This window comes from Apiospora kogelbergensis (assembly GCF_038363985.1).
Source record: "Apiospora kogelbergensis strain CBS 113332 chromosome Unknown utg000003l_segment0_segment0, whole genome shotgun sequence".
NCBI lineage: Eukaryota > Fungi > Ascomycota > Sordariomycetes > Amphisphaeriales > Apiosporaceae > Apiospora > Apiospora kogelbergensis.
In genome coordinates this window covers 4,707,603-4,726,834 of record NW_027117420.1, presented here as the reverse complement: position 1 = coordinate 4,726,834, position 19,232 = coordinate 4,707,603, and the positions used below count along the sequence as shown (strand labels likewise).

General features: G+C 53.8%; 7 protein-coding genes across 7 annotated transcripts; 2 read left to right on the top strand and 5 right to left on the bottom strand.

Annotated features, from left to right (window-relative positions):
* Window positions 1-837: 837 nt before the first annotated feature.
* Window positions 838-2,093, bottom strand: PG998_006287 (uncharacterized protein; the record flags this gene model as incomplete). The annotated part of the gene is made up of 5 exons (XM_066873105.1): window positions 838-1,156; window positions 1,227-1,369; window positions 1,427-1,657; window positions 1,760-1,864; window positions 1,920-2,093. 5 exons carry the CDS (start codon window positions 2,091-2,093, stop codon window positions 838-840), a joined length of 972 nt encoding a protein of 323 aa, XP_066733202.1.
* Window positions 2,094-3,285: 1,192 nt separating this feature from the next.
* On the bottom strand, window positions 3,286-4,155 carry PG998_006286 (uncharacterized protein; the record flags this gene model as incomplete). Its single annotated transcript, XM_066873104.1, has 2 exons — window positions 3,286-3,969; window positions 4,024-4,155. 2 exons carry the CDS (start codon window positions 4,153-4,155, stop codon window positions 3,286-3,288), a joined length of 816 nt encoding a protein of 271 aa, XP_066733201.1.
* A 667-nt stretch (window positions 4,156-4,822) lies between these two features.
* Window positions 4,823-6,333, bottom strand: PG998_006285 (Efflux pump; the record flags this gene model as incomplete). Its single annotated transcript, XM_066873103.1, has 2 exons — window positions 4,823-6,244; window positions 6,328-6,333. 2 exons carry the CDS (start codon window positions 6,331-6,333, stop codon window positions 4,823-4,825), a joined length of 1,428 nt encoding a protein of 475 aa, XP_066733200.1.
* Window positions 6,334-7,468: 1,135 nt separating this feature from the next.
* Window positions 7,469-8,707, top strand: PG998_006284 (uncharacterized protein; the record flags this gene model as incomplete). Its single annotated transcript, XM_066873102.1, has 1 exon — window positions 7,469-8,707. One exon carries the CDS (start codon window positions 7,469-7,471, stop codon window positions 8,705-8,707), a length of 1,239 nt encoding a protein of 412 aa, XP_066733199.1.
* Window positions 8,708-9,371: 664 nt separating this feature from the next.
* On the top strand, window positions 9,372-10,427 carry PG998_006283 (uncharacterized protein; the record flags this gene model as incomplete). The annotated part of the gene is made up of 1 exon (XM_066873101.1): window positions 9,372-10,427. The coding sequence occupies one exon, from the start codon at window positions 9,372-9,374 to the stop codon at window positions 10,425-10,427; it is 1,056 nt and encodes a 351-aa protein (XP_066733198.1).
* A 101-nt stretch (window positions 10,428-10,528) lies between these two features.
* PG998_006282 (MFS general substrate transporter) lies at window positions 10,529-12,274 on the bottom strand (the record flags this gene model as incomplete). The annotated part of the gene is made up of 3 exons (XM_066873100.1): window positions 10,529-11,094; window positions 11,150-11,789; window positions 11,825-12,274. 3 exons carry the CDS (start codon window positions 12,272-12,274, stop codon window positions 10,529-10,531), a joined length of 1,656 nt encoding a protein of 551 aa, XP_066733197.1.
* Window positions 12,275-12,501: 227 nt separating this feature from the next.
* Window positions 12,502-17,152, bottom strand: PG998_006281 (uncharacterized protein; the record flags this gene model as incomplete). The annotated part of the gene is made up of 6 exons (XM_066873099.1): window positions 12,502-12,975; window positions 13,016-14,099; window positions 14,158-14,567; window positions 14,645-15,460; window positions 15,520-16,843; window positions 16,908-17,152. The coding sequence occupies 6 exons, from the start codon at window positions 17,150-17,152 to the stop codon at window positions 12,502-12,504; spliced, it is 4,353 nt and encodes a 1,450-aa protein (XP_066733196.1).
* Window positions 17,153-19,232: the final 2,080 nt, after the last annotated feature.

The window sequence follows — 19,232 nt, the reverse complement described above, 5'->3', positions numbered from 1 at the left end:
TGCATGACGGTGAAAGACTTCAATTGGTTTCATCAAGGGAATGGCATGGGAAGATACAGAATGTAATTGTCGATGGCGGGCGTGGAAAGTTTCATCCAGAGTAAATTTGTTAACATTAGAGCTGAGTAAGCGTAAAGGAACCGAAGCGCCGGCAGTCAAAAGGAAAGGGGCATGCGATGGGGCAGGGGATGATGGAGGGAAGGGGGTTTGGTCAGCACCGAAGGCGGGCCTGAGAGCTGATACAGATGACCGCAGCTCAGTTTTCCAGGCATGTGTTTGATTTTGGTGCTGGAGAAATGGCCGAAGCCACCACAAGGAAACACAAAGAAAGCAGGCTCTGGTCGGTGCTTTCGGGATGGCGCGTCACTTGGTGGTCAGCAATGAGGGGTTGTGAGACATACACATCTCGGCTCTGACCAATCTGCACTCAGGGGGAGCGAGAAGTGTTGGCATTGTATCAACTGCCTGCATATTAATCCCCGACGCCCCCGTAAGCATTATCACGGCAATGTAGTCACCCGTCTGCCACATTGTGCGGTGGGCGAATCTTTGAGCTGGATGCCCTTTGTGCCTCTGAGTAGCAAACAGCTCACAAGTACCGTAGTACCATTGCTGACCGGCGTCGGACGGTACCAGGGTAGGCGAGAATGGGTGTTACCACACCTGTCTTTCCCTCCTGGCATTTTTGCACTCAACAGAAGCCGAGCCAATTTAGAGAGGTTATAAATCCGATAGCAAAACTCTAGCATAGAACAAGTCATGATTAATAGGTGTTTTTGACAGCGAAGATTCTAATCCGGCAGCTCAACCACATCCTGCCTGTGAGGTGAGCCCACTCTATACTGTGATATGTTGCGGATTTGAGGGGCTCGAGTGCGGGTTGCCACTAGGTGGCGCAGTTGCGATCTCCCTCAATCGAATCCCCCTTATTATCGCGTCTCTGCTATCAGAGCTATTTCCATCACCAATTTGGACAACATTGTCTGGCTCAATGCTTTCCATGAAAGGCTTCAGATGAGGCACGCAGGCAGTGACCACACTGACGCATGCGACCATCTGATTGCAGACAGTAGGTAGCCATAGGTCATACGTCAGATTTGAGCTTGGGTATGACCCTCTAAACACATGAAGCTGGATCACTGCGGGTATTATCACTCTAGACAGTTGTTAGTCCTAGTTATCTGTAAAGGACAATGGGGTTACTGCCATAGCAGGAATGCGCTTACAGTAGTCTTGCTGCGAAAATCGCCTGGATGCTCACTTTCCTCCGACGCGAGACCTGGAGTTTGCGAAACGTGAAGACATGTATCGTCACATAGCCAACCTCGGTCACGATGTTGAGAGTTGTGACGTAGGTCCACCAAGATCGCTACCACTGTCAGTCACGCCTTCCGGCATACCTGAGTATCGGACAACATGCACTCACACGATCTATGCAATTATGGCTCGTCGTATAATCCCATGGCGTTGGGAGTTTGCATTGAAAGAGACCGACGATTGCCGCTGACACGAACCAGAGGACAACGAGCATACGCAGACCCTTATCAATGCGATACTTTATGTCCTTGGTTGGGCTCAGTTGGCGGATGAAGGATGAAAGGGACCATTTGATCAGAGCAAGAGAAAGGAGAAACAGGGGTGTGCCTGCGTAATCTGCCTTGAGCACTATGATTTAGTACTTTATTATTTCCCACATGGGGTACAAAGAAAACGTCAAGAGGCTAACAAGAAAGTATTTAAGACGTTGAGTTTTACTTACCTGTAGAACCTTATCGACTGTCTCTTTGGGAAGGGAGTTTTGGGGCTTCCCCATGCCCCTCGATGCCGACGTGGAAACAGCGATGGCTTGGCCAACTAAGGAAGCCTTGTATGGTGAGTGAACAGTCTCGCGGGCAAATCAGTACCAAGTAGTGGCAAACTATGCGCACCTCTGCAGCCAGGATGAGCCTGTCATCCCAAAACATCCCACGGCCAAGGAAATACTTTGTCAGTATCCGAGCGCAGATGCTGAAGAAGCCGGCTAGGAACAAGAACCATGTGAGTGCTTGAATGAGGGAGCTCCTGTCATCAGCCGCGCTGATGGTTGTCGGCATAATGGGGGCACAGGCGACGTGCCAGCTGGAGCAGGTGTGAGGCTTTGGCCGCCACAGAACCGCATGATATGTTCGCGGTTCTGATAAGATATATGTTCAATCCCAATGACGGACGTCGAGCAGAGTCGAAGGGGGGCGAAAGAAGAGCGATAATGCTTGAAATTGCATAAGACGCCTTGCCCTCTTGCCGACTTGGAAGTGGAAATTGCAGAAGATTATGCGCGAAGCAGTGTTGGTGGCTTGTTGGTTCCGAGGTTGATGAACCAAGCTGACCGCGTCTGTCGTGATTAGTGGCCGTGACGGGCGGTTGCAGCTACACGTCTTAAGTTGCTTACGCTGCCGTGTATTTCATTGATGCACCACTGCAGTCACTTGATTGGTCATAGGTTCGTAAAAGGCACCATACATAAGTGATCTTCCGAAGACCGATCCCACGGGAAACAGTACTATCGGTACAAACTGTCACCTACTCCAATTGCCGCCGCACTCCAGCTTGTATTCTGAATATACCTTCTCTATAAATAACTATAGATGTTTCAATGTACTGCTGTTGTGTTGGCAATAGAAGCTTGTGTTGGCGGGCACAGCGCAACATCTTCCCCAAGATGGGGGCGGGGGTTTATTGGGGGTGAGTGAGCACTCTGGCCGGCATTGCTTCCTTCCCGTGTCTTATGCAGCTTACACTACACAAACCCCACACAGAAAGGACCGACCAGGGTTATCACCCGAGAGGGCTTATGCCGTGCATGGAAATCGTCTCTGCAATCAGGGGTCTCCAAAGCAACTCACCCCAACACCACCCGCTTCCCCTTCGCTGCTTATTGCCTCTACTTTCCAGGGTAACATCGCACACTGGCAACGGACATAAACGCTGGACGAGATGCTAGAAGTATATTATCGCATCTGGAAGAGATATACATGGGTTCGGCACCGGGATGAAATGGGTGAGTCTTATCGTGGTGTATACCTATTTAAGGGGGCTGGCAATCACCCACACCGCTTGCTTACCCAGTTTGCAGTAAGCCTTCGCTGAAATCCAACCATCCCCTGCAGTCTGACTTTTGGTTACACAACGTGTGTTCAATCTATCTTACATGCTGGGTGGCACAGGAAAAGGCGATTTGTGCGCTAAGTCGATCCATTGCAGAGCATCCGGAAGATAACTTCAACTCATTTCATTGGCCAGTCTATTTCAGTAGAGCTGCTCAACCATCCGTTTGGTGAATTCTAGTGCCGACATGTTATCCCAAACTACAGGCTGCTCAGAGGTGATGAATTGCTCAAGGGGAGCAACTGAAGCAGACTTGTTTGCTTTTAAGAAGAACGCCCCTGAAAAACGCTCGGGACAGTCACCGTTGCGCTGCTGACGCATCGGAGCAGGGAGAGAGACTTGGTGGAGAGTGCCCGGCAGTAGTCCATTCGTCCATCGTTGCAGAGTTGCTCCGACCATAAGAACAACATTCACCTTGGTGCCGTTGCCACGCGGCTCAACCGCGACAAATGAGGGATTCTCAGGAGAGCCCTGCCCGATATCCGCGATCTCAAGCCCGCCGACGGTATCCTGGATCAGCAGCGTAATGACTCCCAGGTCGACATGCGGCCAGGTGCGCTTGATCTCGCCCTTGGCCAGCGTCTCCAGCGAAACGGAAGGGTAGTGGTTCATCCGCAGCTCGCCCGTCGAAGGCCGACATCGAGCCATGAGGGCATTGGGAGGCAGACCCAAGCCCATCTCGATCGCGCTGATGATCTGCAAGGCGACGTCTTCGAACATGTTCCAATACGACTCCATCCGTCGTCTGAAGCCAGGGATATCCGCCTCGTCTGGCCACACGTTGGGGAACTCGAGATCCTCGGGCGGGCCCATGTCAAAATACTCCTGTCAAGTCATTATCAGCAGACGACGCATGACTAGGATGCCTGGATGGCTCACTCGCTCGTCCTTGAGCTTGTCCCAGCTGTCATGTCCAGCGAGGTTCTCCTTTCTATGTTTGGCGGTGCGTTCTTGCCCCACGGCCCCAAAGCCGCGTTGCGGGCGAGGGCCCGGTACTCCGAAAGCTTTCATTTTGGCACTGTGGCTCAGAGAGAAAAAGTCAATGGCCTGTTGGAAAGATGCACGTCAGTGTTCCATATCATCTGTAGGATAGCGCATGTTAGGGGCTAACGAGTTTGAGATAGTCTGATGTTGCATCATCCGGAAACCCAGGGTTGGTTAATGAAACGAATCCATTGTTTTTTTAGTCCGTTGACGAGGCTTTCGGCTACAGACTGACGATCTGTGTCGGTCCCACGCGGAAATGCAGCGAAGTCGATAATATTAGAGTCCATTGCAGGAGCAAATACAGATGTAAACTGATTTGCAACTTATGAGGATTGAAAGCCAGCTGGATGGACTTGACTTTATATGTTACATGAAATAACGCCTTCGGAACAAAATAGCCCGAATATCACATCCCAAGCGAACAGGATCTCATAGTAACGAGGATAATTTGCAGATTCATCCATGTAGGACCGTAAAGCCTTCAGTTTGACAAACAGACATTGCTTAGATCAGAACTAAGCTACATAAGGTATTAATATTCAAATAAGGGTGAGATTCTAGGTCGAATTCAAGCCAAGCCTTTAGACACAAATGCAAGCCTCAAAGGATATGGAACCGATTCGACACCATGCAGCCTGGTCACAAGGCCCTTACCCCATGTGAACAGTACGTGATATGTACATTTCCAGCGCTACAGCCTGCCCTCATCATCAGTAGTAGCACAATACGGACTCCTCGCTCTAAGCATCTCCCCGAGAAACCAAAGAATGCACATTGCAGCAACTCCGATGGTAAGGAACCCGGCGGCCAATATTGTTGCCCCAATACCAAAGCCGAAACTGTCAAACATGTAAGGGGCAAATAGAGGGAAGACTGCTGCCATGATACTCCTCAAAGTCAGATTCGTCGAAACCGCGGACGCCGCATATTTTGTGTAAGTATCAATGGTGTACACGGACACACATGCTGAAGACACGTAAGTGCCTACAGCGAACACAAAACTGCCAATATTTGGGACGATCCAATGCAACTTAGCCTCGCCGGACCAGCCCCATAAAAGAAGGCCGGCCGGGGCTAAAATGGTCCCAATGAGCATCGTCGGGATGCGGAATTCCGGGCGGCCAACACCGTGGTTCCGGGCTTTGAGGCTTGCATAGATGTGGTCACCCAAGTGACCAGCAATGTTTACGCCTGCAAGCAGTCCCAAACCAAACGACAAGTAGTTGAGACTTGCCATACGAACCTCCTGTCGATATTGTTCTTTCCATATCTGAGGATACATGAACAGGAAAAGCCAGAGAATCCCGTATAGTAGAGCCATATATACCCCTAGAACCTGGATGATAATCTGGGTGCCCAACATGCGGAACGGGCGCTTGAGATTTGGCCCCAAGACATTGAGCAAAGTCTTTAACGTGTCATGGACTTGCCGTTTTCTGTTTCCATAGGTTCCCAAGTCCATGCCATCTTGTTGAAGTCGCTCCAGGCGTGGTTGCTGGAGACGCTTTTGCCGTAGTATGTCTTCATGGGTTTCCGGAAAGAAGAAGACGGCCACAGCAATTGTGACGACCGATGCCACCGAAGTCGCCCAGAAGACCCATCTCCAATTCGCCCCCTCGGTCAGGAACGCCCCGCAGATTGGACCTATGGCCGTGGCCAGTGTGGGAGCTATCATGGCTATGGCATATGCCCTTCCTCGTAGCTCAGCTGGCCACAGGTCACTGATCACTCCGCCTCCGACCGCATCGCCGACAGAGGCCCCGAAGCCCGAGAATAGCCTCAGGACCAGTAATTGCCCCGCTGTCTGTGCACCTCCACAGGCCGTATTCCATATAGTGAAGGAGAGACAGCCGGCGAGAAGCACCGGTTTGCGCCCGTACACCTCAGAGAGGGGTGCTAATAGGATCGCCGACAAACCAAGACCGGCAAGGATGAGTGAGTTAACTAGCATCCACTGGTAATCGTACTGAATGTTGAGATCGCGGGATATCTCGTCCTTTGCTGGGGCGATTCCGGTCTCGGCGATGGGTTGAAGAAAGGCGAAAGCTGACAGAATGAAGGTTGTGAAACATTTCCTGACAAATGACCATTGTCTAGGCGTTGTAAAGGTTGTCTACTTGGCGATCAGTTAAGCAACCCTTCTAGTTTGTACCATTTACTACGGTACAGATGTGTGATGGAATACCTGCATCATACGGGCATATTTTGAGGTCTCCAGCGATTGTATTTGCTTCTAGGGCAGTCGGTGAAGTGGTCGTGTACTCTGCCGTTTCCGTTGTATTATTCAATGTCTCACCTCCATTCTCTGGGACCCCTTCCCGCTTCTATGGCAATTACGGGTCACTTTAAATATATGCTACTAAAGTCCTAAATATCATTGAAATTAAAAGAAAATCGTAGGACTGAGAAAGGTAAGCATTTGAATGGATCTGACTCAGTTTGGAATCTCGATGATCACGGGTCTGGGTCAGCATTAGCAGTGGCACGTCCTGGAGACGCGTACATGGATGCGGTACAGAGAGGCAATAAGTCACCAGCCAGTGCTATCCGTCAATTTCCATTCAATCGAGGCATATCGCTCGGTCAAGCAAGGGATTCTTTTCAACCAATTAAGAAGTCTTGCTCCAGTAGGATGCAAGGGGGCCAGTTTCCCAACTCGGGCTCACTGCTTGGTCTGCAATGTACTTTGGTGGTAGCACAACAATTTCAGCAAGCGCCGTGTAGAGCGTTGGGGAAGGGGCCTTACTTGCTGTTCCATCCGGGGGTTTCGATGGTCACGTAGCATGCGTTTTGCCCGCGCCGAGGCAGGTGCAGCTGCAGGTGCAGGTGCAGGGTGCCTGAAATGACATGTCGACTCCCTCTTTCCATCTTCACCAAACACGCACACAAGTACCTAGTGGGCTGCAACTACCCCCGCACTCCACAAAATCCATTGCATGTTGTGTATGTTGCCTGTTTGATTGTTCGCTGTTTGATTGTTTTTGATTGTTCGCTGTCAGGTAGGCGTGGGCCTGGATGATGGTGGTTTACCATAATTCCTGCCACTCCAACAACGATCCATAACCATCTTCTCTCCACGTTCTCAATCGTAGTACGTCTCCTTGCCGTTCTCATCATTCCCAACGTTTTCATCATTCTCAAGTCTTTCATGATTCTCAAGGCTTTCATCTTTTTCAAGCCAGAATACTGTTTGAATACCTTGGATTGTACGCCTTGAAATCATGGAGTTGGAGTTGGACCCCCGAACGAAGACCTCCTCGTCCGACTGCGTGACGCAAAATGGCTTCGAGTCTACTGGGTCGATGCCACCGGAAGCTCCAAATGCCGTCTCGTACCGATGAAGCAAGTTCTCAAAACACTTGAAAGCAACAAGCTTTTAACACTATCAATCACACAGGCGGCCCTTGGTATATTGCCTTCGGACGTGCTGATTCCTAGTGTATCAGCAACCCATACATATGATCTACATCCAGACTGGTCGAGCTTGAAGCCAGGCCCTGTCCAAGGCCATGTCAGCTGCTATGGCGACTTCAGACTGACCGATGGATCCAACTGTATCTATTGCCCACGCCAACTCCTCAGCGAGACTGTTGACCAGGCTGCTGCCAACGACCGGACTTTCCTAATCGGCTTCGAGATCGAGTTCGTGGTGCTCGAAAAGTCCCCCCACCCTAGACCGGAAAACGAATCGAAGTACCGCACTATTCCCAATGACGGCCATGCCTGGTCCATGTCCCGCGCCCTTTCTGAGTGGGGTCGCGAGGGATCAATCGTCACCGTGCTAGACGAGATGGTCGACCTCTTGAACGACGCTGACATCCCCATCGAGCAGCTCCACGCCGAGGGTGCGCCGGGCCAGTTCGAAATCGTTCTCCCTCCGCTCCCACCTCTACAAGCCTGCGATACACTCCTTCACGCTCGGCAAATCATTGAGTCGGCTGCGGCACGTCACGGCTTTCGCGCAACGCTGCACCCCAAACCGTTCGCCGAGCGCCCCGGGACCGCGGCTCATGCCCACATGTCACTCAGCTCCTCCAGCCGGGGAGATGAGTCCAACAACTTTTACGCCGGCATCTTGAATCATCTACGCGCCCTCGCTGCCTTCACGTACACGAATCCTGCAAGTTACGACCGCGCCGTCGACAGCTGCTGGGCCGGCGGGAGCTGGGTCGCGTGGGGCACCCAGAACCGCGAGACGCCGCTGCGGAAGATCGAAGGCAGCCACTGGGAGTTCAAGGCCCTCGACGGGTTGGCGAACCCCTACATCGCCATTGCAGCCCTGCTAATGGCTGGCCTGGATGGTGTGGCAAGCAAAACGTCGCTCGAGCAGTGGGACGACTGCGACAAGGACCCGGCGAGTCTCGAACCCGAGCAGCGTGCCAAGCTAGGCATCACGCAAGCGCTCCCGAAGAACCTTAACGAAGCTCTGGACCGTCTTATGGAGGACACGACACTGAAAGAGCTGATTGGAGAGAAGTTTGTGGATAGATATGTCGATGTGAAACGCGCGGAGCTCACGCTTCTGAAGTCGATGAATGACGAAGAGCGTCGAGAATGGCTCATCGAGAGATATTAGGCCTCACAAAGGCCAAGTAATTACATGGACGGCTTTGGGCTTTCCAAGCACAGTAGTCTGTTAGTTTTCTATTCTTAATTCGCGATGCTCGAATGATAGAGCACACGTCTTCATCAAACCCTTGTCTTACTATGGCCGCATCTGTCCATGAACGTATCCTACCAAGTAGGTGAATAATCTCGTTCTCATACGGCGTATAGACGCGGAACTTCGGCATTCGATGCTCTAGGGGAAACGGTCAACCCCGAGAAGTCTACGATCACCTGACAGCTCAGTGAGGGCTTGACTGGGGCCGTTGTCCATCTCGTGTCAGATCGCGCCATTTCGCTTAGTGGAGTGGATGACAAATAGGTAGAGCTTTACTAATCAACTCTGACGCCGTCATCTAGCAGCGTAAACTTACTGGTAGTTTCTCACACTTTTCGGGGGAAACCTGGAAACCTGACACTGACAAAGCTACTGTCAAATAAGACGAGTGCACGAAGTCTGGCCAGCGTTATATAAGAGACAAGTCCGTACCAAGTGCGATGTTGTCAAGGCGCTTCCCAAGAACCACCCACAGCCAAGCAATATTACAAGAACCTCTCAACAGCCGCCGATACGAGTATCATACCAATATCTAATTCTAGTAACTTTATATATAGTGGTGACGACTGAGAGCAGCATGGCGCAAGTTCAGCAGGCTATTGTCGTCCAGGAAGTGGGCAAGCCAGTGGTACTCGTCTCCGACCAGCCCATCCCTACTCCGGGACCCCAGCAGGTGCAGATCAAGGTGACAGTCGGCGGGCTCAACCCTCACGACCAGAAGGTCCGCGACGTCGGTCTTTTCGTCCAGAACCGGCTCCCGGCCGTGCTGGGCAACGATGTGGTAGGCACCGTGTCACAGCTCGGCCCCGGCGTCCAAGGCGTTTCCGTGGGCGACCGCATCGTAACCCAAGGCTTCATCAGTCCCAACAGCGACTGCTCCCAGTCCGCCCTCCAGCAATATGCCCTCGCGGACCTGCCTACGCTCGCCAAGATCCCCGACTCGGTATCCGACGACGAAGCGGCCACGCTGCCGTCTAACATCGTGGCGCCTGTCATCGGCCTCTTTCACACGTTGCACATCCCCGCGCCCTGGATCGACGATACGAGGTCCAAGACCTTCGACTACGCCGGCTGCACTATCCTAATCATCGGCGGTGGCTCCAACAACGGCAGGTTCGCCGTGCAGCTGGCCAAGCTGGCCGGGATTGGGAAGATCGTCGTGGTCGGTGGGAGCGACGCTGAGCTCAAAGGATTCGGGGCCACTCACGTTTTGGACCGACACGGCGGCCACGATGCCGTTCTGGCCCGTATCAAGGCCGTCGTGGGCGACGATCTCGTCTACGCACTAGACACCGTTAATGCCCCTGCGGATCAGCACCTGGGCGTGAACGCATTGTCGAACTCTCGAAAGGGTCTGCTGGCCAGGCTGGTTCCTAGTGGACCTATTGATTCTTCCCAGGTCGTTGGGGCGAAGAAGGGTGGTTATGAGGTTCTAGACGTGCACGGGATTTCGCTGACGAACCTGGAACTGTGTACTCCCTTTTGGAGACGCCTCCCGGATTACCTTCTGACTGGCGATATCAAGCCACTCGGGTATGTGGTTAAGCACGGTCTGGACCCTGCGGCTGTGAACGAGGTGTTGGATGCGTACCGAGATGGTGCCAGAGTAGTCAAGATGCATTTTCACATCTAGCACGTAGATATCCTCACGTTCAGGTGTGGTATATAAATCTTAAGTACAACTCGTTTCATTCGAATTGCCTGTCTTACTGCGATTTCACACACCATTGACTTTTACTGCACATGCTCCTTCTCCTCCGCCTTCGGTATGCGAACCATCGTGACTGTAATCAGCGCCCCGACCAGCGCCGCCCCCAGCCCGAACCACCAGATCGCCCGGATGCCGGTCAATCCGATCTCACCTGACGGCAGCGTCTCGACCCGCGCCCCGATGGCCCCGCAGACACTCGTGACGACGGCCATAGCCAGATTCTGCACCGTGACCAGCAAGCTGCCGGCGGCACCCTGGTAGCTGCGCGGCACGCTGCTCGTGACGAAGATGGCCGCGGCCGCGAAGCTTAGGTCGGGGCCGAACGTGGCGAGGGCCACGCCCGGCATCGACAACGCCCAGTAGCTCGACCCGGGACTCTGCGGCAGGAAGAAGACGGGGCCGAGGCCGAAGGCCACCATGCTGGCCGTCAGGATGACGTGGGTGGGCACCACGTGCAGCGTCTTGGAGACGATGAAGGCGGCGAGTACGCCGACGAGGCCGTTGGGGAGGAGGTAGAGGGCCGCGGTAAGCGGAGTGGCGCCTTGATACCGCTGCCAGAACTGGATGGCGTAGAACTGCCATGCGCCGCCTAAATCCCTGAATATCAGCTTATTACAATACTTTCTCAGTCAATGGAAACTCACTATACGCTCCAAGGCCGAGGAAATATGACAGCAGAAGGGGCCCAAACCCAGGTGTCCGCCAAATTTTGTTAGGAATAAGAGGCCGGGCGACCCGTTGTTCCACGAAGTAAAACCCACCGAGCATGAGAAAACCAATGATGATCGAGGTGTAGGTGTATGGGTTCCAGTCCGCCGAGGACCCCTGAGTGAGACCAAATACGATCAAGCTACATCCAATCGACGCCAAGGCAGCGCCGGCATAGTCGAAATGGCGGAGCGTCGGCGCTTCGCTATGAAGACCATCTCGAGCTGGCCGCAAAGGAGGGATCGTGAGCTGGGCCGCAAGTGCGCATACAGCCAAGAAGACAGCCGTGCTGCCAAAGATCCACGGCAGATGCGGGCTGAGGGCCCCCGCCTGCAAGCAGCCCAGCCAGTACCCGAACGGCGAGCCCGCGGCCATGAGGCTGAAGACGCGCGTCTTGCGGAGGCCGGGGCTGTAGACGCGGCCGAGGATGCTCATGGACGCGGAGACGAGCACGCCGACGGCGAGGCCCTGCATGGCGCGCGCGACGAAGAAGAGGACCTTGAGCCGCGGGCGGACGGCCGCGGCCGCCACCACGTTCCACGCCAGCTCCCAGAGGAAGGCGCCGACCATCAGCGGCTTGGGGGCGCGAGGTCGGCCAGCGAGCCCGACACGATGACGGACAGGCCGGACGCGAGCATGAAGGAGCCGATGAGCCACGGGACTTGGGACGGCGGGATGCCGAGCGCGGCGCCGAAGACGGACTGGGTCACGGTAACGTGGCCGATGAGCAGGGCGAAGACCAGCTGGCCGGCGGTGCAGGTGAGGACGAAGACGACTTCGGCGAGCAGGCTCGGGAGCTCCGGGGGTACGCCTTGGGACAGGGGGGTATGAGGATGGCCGCGTTCTCGAATTGCGCCATCGGGAGAGGCTTGGCTCGTGGCTGCGTCTTCTTGGTGCTGGTTTTGAATGTGGACTAGGTCAATTGTCGTACTGGTCAAGGTGGCTGAGAGACCAGTGTTCGGAGGTGCGTACCTCGGCGTCGCAGCATTGGGGTGAGCATCAATGCTGCTCACGTCAGATGGCACAGTCCATATTCCTGTTGTCTGAATGACGGAAGCCATTCTGGAGGCTCGTTTCCTTCTTTTTCTTTATACGAAGCCCTTTTGCACAGGTGCATTGGGTCAGTTAGTAGGTTATCATGGTTTCGAGGCTTGTAGCAATCAAACCCCCGCCTACAAGTGAATGAATGAAATCAGGCAGCAGCAGCAAGGCACGTTGTTTTGGAGCACCAACCCCGCATTGTTCAGTGGTAGGACTCAAAAATCGAATATTGTATCTATCTAAATCCTTATTCATCCAACGCGCCATCAATGCCCCCGAGGTCGTCCTGGCCCGCACTGTCCGTCGGCGAAGCCACCCTCTGCATTTCCTCGGTGATCTCGTCCAGTGAGAAGCCCCATGCCGTCGCCAACCGATCTTTCCAAGTCTGGAGGGGCACCTCCTCGCTCTCCTCATCAAAGTATATCTCCAGGACCCGTTCGTCCGCTCCATCACTTCCATCCCGACTCTTGGTTGGTCGCACACCGGCTGGCAAGCGAACGCTCTGGGCCTTAGGGCCGACATACAGATCCGAACCCGTGCGCGGCACCTTGAGCCACTTGTGCTTGGCGCTGCATACGAAGATGTCGACGCCGGGTTCCGCATCGGGCTCACCGACGAGCCGGGCCCAACAGCGCTCGCAGAAGGCCAAATTCGTGCAGTAGAGGCACTGGTACATATCATGGTCGCAATCCCATGCCTGGCCACATTCTTTGCCGTCCTTCTGGGCCCCCGTCACAGTAGGTCGGTCCCCCAAGCCGGACATCCATGCCTTCGTGCTCGATTTTCCATTGGAGTTCCGTTAACTTGGATTGCATCTCCAAGTAGGTATTCTTCTTGTCTTCATCGAGGGGCGTGGCCGCGTCGTCCAGCAAGACTTGCATATGTGCCACCGCCGCCTGCACCCGCTCAAGCTGCTTACCGCTATCCGGGACCTGAGTTCTGGCTTTCTGAACGATGTCGTATGCAAGCATCTCATTGGGCTTGGCCTCAAACATGAGGCAATCGGCAACAAGATCGGGTGCCCCGCAAAAGGAAAGAGCCGCTGCCGAGTTTCGAAGATCTTGGATGCGTAACAAGGTGTGCTTGATGATAGAGAACCCGTACGCGTCACTATATTCCTGATCGTCGGATAAAATCTGCAGTGCGAGCTTCATGTCCCGGCTCAGGGGCTTTCGTGAGCGGTCTTCATCCCCACGGCTTGAATGGAGAGTGGCAAGGAACCCAGCCGGGTCGGACATGGCCCCGCTGGACTCGGCTTTGGCTAGCTGTTCGAGGTCCTCGAGGGAGTCCGAGTGGTTGCCATCGGTCATGCTCTGGAAGTAATACCTGCTCAGCGCCCTCGTCGCCGCCGCCCGCGTGGCAAAAGCCTGTCCTCCTCCCACGTCGCTCAGTGCCTCGCGACATTCCTTCCATAGCTTTACAGCCTCGACGTTAGGCTCCGACCCAGGAGCCACAATCCTGTAGTGGTAAGCAGCCAAAGCCCTGTCAAGCAGAAGCACGCCCCGGATTTCGGCATCTGTGAACCTGTCGTTGGATTCCAAATAATATTCCGGTGTTGTGGAACGGTCAGCGGCAGTGGTTGCCGTCTCCAACGCATGGACGATGTCATCGAATAAGGGCCTGTCCGACTTGACGTTGGTGAATATCCTCGAAATTATAACGTCATGGCTGTCGTCGCGAGCAAGATCCTTGAGAAATGAGACGAAAAACGCTTCGTCACCACCTTGATCTAGTGTTTTTCGGAGTAGCTGCCGCGTTGCCTGGGCATCCGACGTACGAAGTTGTACCCATAGATTGCTGACTTCCGCCTTGCGTGCGAGGATGACGTTATCGCTGGGGCATAAGCTGTGCGCTCTCAAAATGCTCAATTGCCTTGTCGAAAGCATCCGTCTTGTAGAAGTACTCTCCGAGCCGCAGATGTAGCTTGACGATGTCTTCGGGCTCTGCTTGGGGTGGGTGTACTGGTGCCGCTGCCAGTTCGAGTGCCTTCTCCACGTGGGCGATAGCAGTCTTGATGTTACCCTGCCTGAACATTTCCTGGCCGACTCCCATGTAGCTCCGCCATCTGGGGTTCGGGAGGTCCACGGCCTTTTGATAGAACTCCAAAATGGCTTCGCTCGTGTCGCCAAAGGGAAGCATCGCCGTTGCCGCTTCTGCGAGACGTTCGTACCAAAACGAATCCAGTTGGTCTTTCTGCAGGCCCAGATACGCCTGACACCACTGACTCACCTCATGCCACCAGCCCAGGTCAAGTCGTCCATTACCGCCGCTACTAACACTTCCATCGTCCGCCGTGTCGATGCGTCTAGTGTCCTGTGTGTGGCTAGTATTAGTCTGTGCGCTAGGAGACAAGACGTCGGGTAAAGGTAACTATATCCTGAATAACATACCATCAAAATGAATTGCTCGATCCAGCGGTAACCGCCAGAAACCGCCCACTTTCTTTCTTTAAGCATCTTCTCCAGTACAAGCTGGACGAGAGGCCGCAAGTAGCCTCTCGTGGGGTTGGGTGCCAACTGGACGTCACGTAGCCACTGCTTATCGAGACTTCTCACAGCAGTCCGGTCCATGAACCATTCGTTGACTTCCTGCATTTCGTGCGGATACCAGACGACGAATTCAGACTCAAAACTCTCCCGGTGGCGTCTGAAAGTGTTATCATCTTTGAACATTTTGTAGAGCCCGTCAGCGATCTTGCGTTTCTCCAAGGGGGTCAGTTCTCCTTTCTCATCCTGCTCCAGGTCCTGGAGCAGTTTCAGGTGAAACGGCAGCCAAGCAACCAGGTACCTCCCGATGGCCCGGGTGGCGTACATCGCATCGTGCTCCAGGAAATTCAGAGCATGCTTCACGATGCTATGGTGGGCTTCGAACTCGTCCACCTCGATCATGTTTTGATTACCAAGCAATCGGCTCGAGGCTGCATCAAAGTCAAACTTGAATTTGTCGCGGATAGACTTTTGCGCCAGGTCCCACAGGAAGTGCTGACATAGCTCTTGGTCCACATTGTTAATGGTGATACTCATGCTGATGGTGGGCCCATTGCGGGAGGACGAGTTATTGCCACGGCCCTCTTTGCTCTTCTGGAGAATCACCTTGACATTGTCCGGGACGCGAACGCAGTCTTCTTCGAGCTTGAGCACGGCCGAGTACTTGTTTCTAATGATGTACTCGAGACTGGCCAGAGATTCATTTCCCGAGTACAGAGACTTGTATGGCAATTAGCTTAAAGAGGAACAATAAATCACACCCAGACCCATTGACTTACCATGGCGCCTTCAAGCTGGTCCAAGGTCATTGGCGCCGCTCCAAACACAACCCATTTCAGTAACTCGTTCAAGTCTTTGATCTCTTCGGGCCCGAGCGAGCGCTGCAGGCTTTGGATCGCGGCTTCGTGGCTGTCCTTCGACGTCCTTAGTATTCCCATCAAATCGGTCAGACCCGCACCCGAGTCGAGACGGCGAATGATGTTGTCGAGACTGTACTGCAGCAGAGAGTAGCTGCCATTGACACCCTGAGGCAGCTCTTCGCGTATGAGCTGTCGAGCCATCTCCTGCTTGGACCCGGGCTTGGCGTGCTGCAGCATCCCGCGCGTGTTCAGCTCGTTGTTGATGAAGGCCTCCATGTCAGGGCCCGTGTGCTGGCCGACGTCGATCCGCAAGGCCCTCGCCACGCCGGGGTGGCCTCGGAAGACCTTCTCGGCGCCGCTGAGGAGCACCCGGACCCGCGGCCCGGCGGCGTCCGACCCCGGCTTGAGGCCGAGGGCAAACTCCACCAGGGCCTCGGCCTGCTTGTCCGGCAGATGCTCCAGGCCGTCGAACACCAGGTGGTACGTCGCCCCGAGCCCCGACGACCCGACCTTGAGCGCGGCCCAGAGGGCCTTGAGGTCGGTCAGCGAGCGGAAGTTGACGCGCTCCGCGTTGTCGCACGCCTTGCCCAGCGCGTTCGCCACGGTCGCGTCCACGCGGGCGAGCTGGAACGCCATGTACTTGAGGGCGGACTGGACCGGGTACTTGTCGTCGTCGGATTTCTTGCTGGACGGCGGGAAGAAGAAGTGGGCGACGTAGGTCCTTGTCCGTTTCTGCTCTTCCAGTCGTTTGGTAATCATGGCCGCTATCGACGTTTTTCCCGAGGCGGAATCGCCCGAAAGAACCAAGAGCGGGCTGCTGCCTTTCTGGGTCGTCGAGGTCCATTCCCGGTACGAAGGGTGATCCCAGACCCAGGTCCCTGTTCCCTCTAGGCACTTGGTGTATATGTTCGTGCACGTCTGTGTCGTGTTCGTATCCAGGCGAACAACGCCGATGATGTTCAGGGTATCCTTGATCTTCATCAGTCTCTTCATCTTGTCCTTCTCTTCCCGCCTCTCGGTCGCGTCTTCGTCGAGGCGATTGACCTTGCCGTGGATGTCCTCGATGCGTTGGCCCGTCTCGGTGGCCTGTTCGAGCACCTGGCAAATAGTCTTGCGGGATGTCATGACTTCCTCGAGCACCACTGTCCCCTCGACGCGACGCTGCTGCTGGATCAGCTTCTCGAAGTTGGTCAATTCGGCTTTGAGGCCCGAATCGTCGTCGAGGATGGCCTTCTTCGTTTTACTAGTCCGGAAATCAGTGTCCGGAAACCAGTAACCAGTAGGAGATCGGAAGTTTTCAAACTCACTGTTTCAGCCGCTGCCAACGCCCACCTTGCTGGTAGTTCACGACATGGGCGCAGATTGTGACAAAGCTGACCATTACCATGTGGATCTGGCGGGCAAGCAGGCTGTCGACCGTGTCCAGCCTTTCGTATATCCTGAATTGCGAAAGCACGGATGATACCGTGGTGAACACATCGCTGATCGCCTCATTGAGATCTCTGATGGCCTGGGGGATGTCCAAGACCATGGTCAGGGCGTTTGCGCACATGGTGGCCACCGGTCCCGACGGGATAGGCAGCTTTCCTTACGGTCAGCAAAGGCGATCGCGTGCTTGCAGAAGAATCGGGGACAGCCTACGATCGACGAGAGCTGGGTAGCAGCGCCCACGAGCATTTTCAAGCATTTGAGGACCTTGAGCCCGGCGCTCTTGAACTTTTCCTTGTCCCACATGTCATCGGCTGCCGGGGTATCGCCGCTTGGGGGTTGTTGCGTGACTCAATCTCGACTTGGACATCGTCGAAGCTCTTGATTGGGCCATTCTCCAACGACTTCCCTGTGAGCCTGAAGAACTCTGCCCCAGCGGCTGCCCATATTTCCTTCACTGACAACTCATCCCCTTTGCTGTCAGCCATCACGGGGTGTGGCCTTCCTTGTCGCGGTAGGGTTATTGACTATGACAATCAGAGGGCCATAGGTCGTACGGTTTCTCGTTGTCATAGTAGCCTTAGAAGAATAGAGAGAAATGGAAATTGGTGGGAGCTGTGGTGATGAGATGGTCCAGCCTTAAAGTAGCCTGGCTTTCGGTCGAGGCAGAATCTGACCATCCCGGTTTTTGGCGGCCCAGAAAAGCGCTTGAGCCTGCCCAATGAAGCCGCAGGTATAGCCGGTGTAAGGGTGGCACATCGCTTTCCCCTCCACCACAGCGGCCCCCTGGATAGTCTAAGAATAGATACGTCAGCACTAGTCCAAAATTGTTACGTCTCATCTAACTCCAGATCTACAAATACAAAACCCTCCATGATGCAGCAACTTTAGTCCATACGGTTGCATCACGGTTAATATCTTACAGTTGGGGTCAGCTGGATAACTGAATGGCTATGGCAACTTTCATTGTGACGAGATTTTGAGGAGCAGTTGGTAAATGAATAATGAGAATGAGAATCCTAGTTAAATCTACTGTACGTCCGAACTCTGAACACTATCCAGAACACATTTAGTTGGGACAGAAACATACCTCGCAATCCTCCAAACGACCAGTCGCTTCATCCCATCCCACAGGAGATCCACAGTTGAAGCATTGCGGGCCGGTCTCACAGGCAGCTAGGCCATGGATGGGGGCATCGACGGCTTCTTCTGCAGGGACTATCAGGCAGTCAGGGTCCCACTCAAGGCCCGGAGTGTGGTAAAAGTCATCGAGTTCATAAAACTTGTCTTTCGCTGCAAGCTCCGAGAGTTCGGGGTTAATTTGTTGAGACGCGCGTTCAGGCCGGCCTTGCGATTGACTTCCACTTGGAAGATGTTCGTGTTCTGAGAGATTGTCAGGGGTCAGTGACAAAGTTGGATCATGACTTGCAATTTTCAGCCCACCCCGCGAGCTGTAGACAGGCACTTCAGGTATTTTCAAAGAATCAGACTGGTTGTTGAATCTCAGAAGAGCATCAAATCCCTTAGGCAAACAAGAGGAGCAAAAGAGTCAGCTACGACATAGAGTCCAGAATCTTGCGATTCCATTCTCACGCCGCATTCGCAACAAAGGTTCCTCGAGCCTGAAGACATCTTGTGCTGAAGGAATGACTACAAACAAAGAAGCTGGCTCCCTTGTTACAAGACTCTGGACTGTTGCTGGGATATCAAGTTGATCTGGCAGACCGGACTAGGGACAGCGTGCTTCGGAGCCCGAAGCGGATTTAAGTATGATGTTAATCCGGCAGAAGGAAGTAAAATCCTTTGTTAACTTAAAGAACGATACAATTGTGACTTGCCCCTTTATTGGTCGTGGGGAAACAATCGTATTGTGAGGGCAAGGTAGATGGCAAGTCTTAATACGCATTGAGATAAGGACGAGATAAAGAGCTCATTGTTTGAGCGACAACAATTTCCGTAAGATCGTCATCTCAGGAGTGTCAAATATTTGATAGCAAAGCATGCATGACTGCCAGCATCTAGAACCACATATCGCTAGGGGTGGAACACACAGAATTGAACTTCTCAGCACTCAGTGAATTCTTTTGAATTTGAATTAGGGAACTAAGATTATGAATACAGGTATTGTAAGAGGACACCAACACGGATTCAAGTCCAGTGTTCCATATTAACCAAACAAGTCTGCCTGGTTAAGTATTCCGCAC